This window comes from Solanum pennellii, chromosome 3 (genome assembly GCF_001406875.1).
Source record: "Solanum pennellii chromosome 3, SPENNV200".
Lineage (NCBI taxonomy): Eukaryota > Viridiplantae > Streptophyta > Magnoliopsida > Solanales > Solanaceae > Solanum > Solanum pennellii.
Genome location: NC_028639.1, coordinates 8015963 through 8019440, shown reverse-complemented (window position 1 = coordinate 8019440; position 3478 = coordinate 8015963). Strand labels below are relative to the sequence as shown.

Below are 3478 nucleotides of genomic sequence, written 5' to 3'. Positions count from 1 at the left end.
ATATTATTCGGAGTAGTATTGAGCACTAATATGGGGACGAGTTTGTAAACCATGTATGCCAACATAAAGGGTTATACTTTTTAGATGATTTCTTATTGTTTTTTAAGCATAGATTAGTGGATCTACTTAGTTGAGGTGTTCTACACCCCGGCAAGGTATAAGACAGTTCTAGCGGCATGGGTGAGATCATGTATTATCATGTAGCTCATAGTGATGGTCGTCGGCTAAAGAATCTCTCAATAAAGTTAAATGTATTTTTATATATCACTAATTATGTTGAGTTCACAAATAAGAAAGTATTTTGTAAATAGGAGAAACTAGCAAGTGTACTCCTGCACTATACTTTCTTTTCACCATTTTTTATATCTATATATTATAGAGAAAAAGGGCTATTTATAAGCCCTAAAATTAAAACTTGGGGACAAGTTTTGCTACAATTCTAATAGTACTTGACTATCAGTTTTGCAATAGTGTATGAGCCACATGGCCATACACATTTATTTATAACAAAACAAAACAATACAATGTTTATTTGCTAATCATACACCTACAACAAATGGTGCATAAATTAAGCCAATTTCATAATTGAGTAAATAATTTAACTCTACATTGTTATTTCTGATATTTAAGTCTTCAAGCTGTGATAAAATTGATTTAATTTCTTAGAACTTGATAATAATCTTGATACAATGTGGATCTTTCAACAACTCAAATGATTGGCTGATTTCAGTCAACGAAACTTGATGAGTTATAAGCTCATCTAGTTGAATCTCCTGAAGAAAAAAAAATCAATATCAGTCCAAAAAGATTTCAAATGCCAAAGTAAATAAAAATTAATTAGTATGTTTGACCACATAAACTTCTTTATAAAAATCTTGCCTCTGTTATGGAACGAGGTAACGAAAATTGTACCTTATTTGAGCATCTATGAAGTAGAACAGGAAGATCAGAGTGAAGTCTTATTCCACCATATATTGAACCTTTCAATGTTCGACCACATAATAAGGAAACTAAGTTGAGTTCTCTAGTAAGTCCATGTCCTGCACCAATTACAACAATTGTCCCAATTCCCTAATAGTAATTGAGATCAACAAGAAGTATATAATGTTAATAAGTTTTTGTATATGTTTGTTTATCTGTTTTATCAACAAAGTATAGAATAACTATCTTTTTACCAATTTTGAGGCTTCAATTGCTTCATTAAGCATGGACGGAATCCCAGTACATTCGAAAACATAATCAACACCTAAGCCTTCAGTAACATCTTTTATCATCTCCGAAACTGATGTCTTGGATTCTTTAGGGTTAATGAAGTCCGTCATTCCAAACACTTCTCCTTTCCCCTGCTTCAATTCATTTATATCAACACCAATTATTTTTGATGCCCCTTGACTTCGAGCTCCCTCAATCGCCTGCAAATATTTTTCATACATCATGAATTTATTTTATTAGTACCACTTTTATATATCGTGTTACATTTAAAAATCGAGCTAAGTCAAAAGGTAGTAGTACTCACTCCAAGTCCTACAGCACCAAGACCTAGTACAGCAACAGTTGATCCCTTTTCAACATGAACTTCTCTCCATGTTGCTCCATAACCTGTTGTAAATCCACAACAAAGCAAGCTAGCATGTTGAAGCGAAATCTTCTGAGGATCAACCTTGATTACGTAATTGACATTAATAACTGTATATTCGGACCAAGTAGCGCAACTAAAAAGTTGGTATAGTACTTGTCCTCCATGAATGGACATTCTTGATGTGTCATCCAGCATTAGGCCAGAAAGGGTCAAGTGATATTCGTGACATAAATTGGACTTTCCTGACTTGCAATTTGGGCATTCTCTGCATTCTCCCAAGTAAAGTGGAATCACAATATCTCCTTCTTTAAGATTTGTCACATTTTCTCCTACACTTTCTATCATGCTGCAAATTCAAATAAGTCGAGATTGGCTAAATGAATCAATTTGCAAGAATTAACTAGATCATCTTTCGCATTGGAGAATTAAGGGGAGTCGTGGCATAACTAGTAAAATTGTTGCCATCACAGGTCAGAGCCATGCAAACAGTCTCTTGCTGAAATGCAGAGTAAGGTTACATGTAGTAGACCCTTGTGGTCCGGCCCTTTCCTAGATCGGTACATGTTCTGCATAGAATGAAACAGAGAGAGAAGATTTTCCTACCCAACTCCTTCATGTCCAAGAACTCGAGGAAATAAAGGCTGGAGAGGAAAGAAGAAAAACAAATCAAACAAACCGATGGATCCAAATTAGTTAGAAAATTAAAGATGAGAAGAATGAAAGGGAAACAGAGTAACACACAATGGGAAAGCCATTGGAAGCGATAATATCAGTGTGGCACAAACTGGCAAAGAGCATCTTAATTCGAACTTCATTTGATTTAGGTGGATCCACTTGTATCTCTTCGATCTTCATCATCTCCCCCTCCTTCCATACTACTGCAGCTGCACGCACACTTGTCATAATGTTAAAATAAAGAAAAAAAACTACATCTCAATCTCCATGATTACTCACCTTTACATGTGATGACCTTTGGGTTGCTTGACTCCATCCTCAAGTTACTGGATTCATAAATGTAGCTTATGTTTGAGTGAGCATTAAAGGAAGAGAGACTTTCAACACATAACAAAATACGTTCCAAATTAACATTACATCCAAAATATGGTTTAATATAATACGTACAAAATTTTTGTAGTGTAGGTTGACGTTTCTAATATGCGAATAACTTTAATGAACTCAACACCACATCTGATGTCTAGGCTTGAACTTTAAGTTAAACCGATGAAAGTAGCTTAGAAAGAAAGACAGTCTTTCAGCACTTACCAAAAGACATGCCTGACTATATAAATTAGGGTTGAAATAGAAATTGAATTGAGTCCTAATCCGTTTAATTGTACTTTGGCTTCAAATAAGCTTAAAAATAGGTTGGATCTCGACAAAAGCCAAAGAATAAAGTTCAATTGTTGTACACAAATTACTGTGAACAGACAAGAGATCCTCCAAATTCTTGAGTATATATACTCAAAAGCAAGAACCAAAAATTCATCAATAATATAATATAATTTGTAGAAGAAAAAAGGCCCAGAAAATTAACAAAACTCAAACAAATTAGATTTAAGTATTACCTGAACTTTGCTTTGGAGGAGAGAAAGAGAAAGGTTTTGCTGGAAATTAATTGAGAGGACCTTCTTTATATACTTTTCAATTTATTATATGATTCAGAGTCTGTTTGGTATTATTGTTAAAAATTACTTATGTTAAGAAGTATTTTTTTAAAAAATGTATTCGAAAAAAAAACAAACAATTTTAAAATGTACGTAATCAAATTTTCAATCAATGTTATACGTAAATAAATGAATAAACTAAATATTAATGTAGTATTAACATGATGATTTAAAATATAATTAAAAATATCAAGCAAAATAAATTTAAAAAAATTAAACCATTATATACTAAAAA

The 3478-nt window shown here is 32.8% G+C and overlaps 1 protein-coding gene across 5 annotated transcripts; it reads right to left on the bottom strand.

The window, feature by feature from the left end:
- Positions 1–371: 371 nt before the first annotated feature.
- LOC107012913 (alcohol dehydrogenase-like 1) lies at positions 372–3163 on the bottom strand. Of its 5 annotated transcripts, none has more exons than XM_015212890.2 (8): positions 3145–3163; positions 2534–2580; positions 2321–2463; positions 2183–2220; positions 1517–1925; positions 1176–1412; positions 913–1071; positions 372–773 (listed from the first exon to the last, which is right to left on the bottom strand). In XM_015212890.2, exons 2-8 carry the CDS (start codon positions 2568–2570, stop codon positions 663–665), a joined length of 1134 nt encoding a protein of 377 aa, XP_015068376.1. In that variant the 5' UTR covers positions 2571–2580; positions 3145–3163; the 3' UTR covers positions 372–662. The 5 variants fall into 5 exon arrangements, with proteins under 5 accessions (XP_015068376.1, XP_027771028.1, XP_027771029.1 ...); XM_027915227.1 differs by lacking the exon at positions 3145–3163 and adding an exon at positions 2702–2918; XM_027915228.1 differs by lacking the exon at positions 3145–3163 and adding an exon at positions 2702–2918 and having other exon boundaries at positions 2321–2457.
- Positions 3164–3478: the final 315 nt, after the last annotated feature.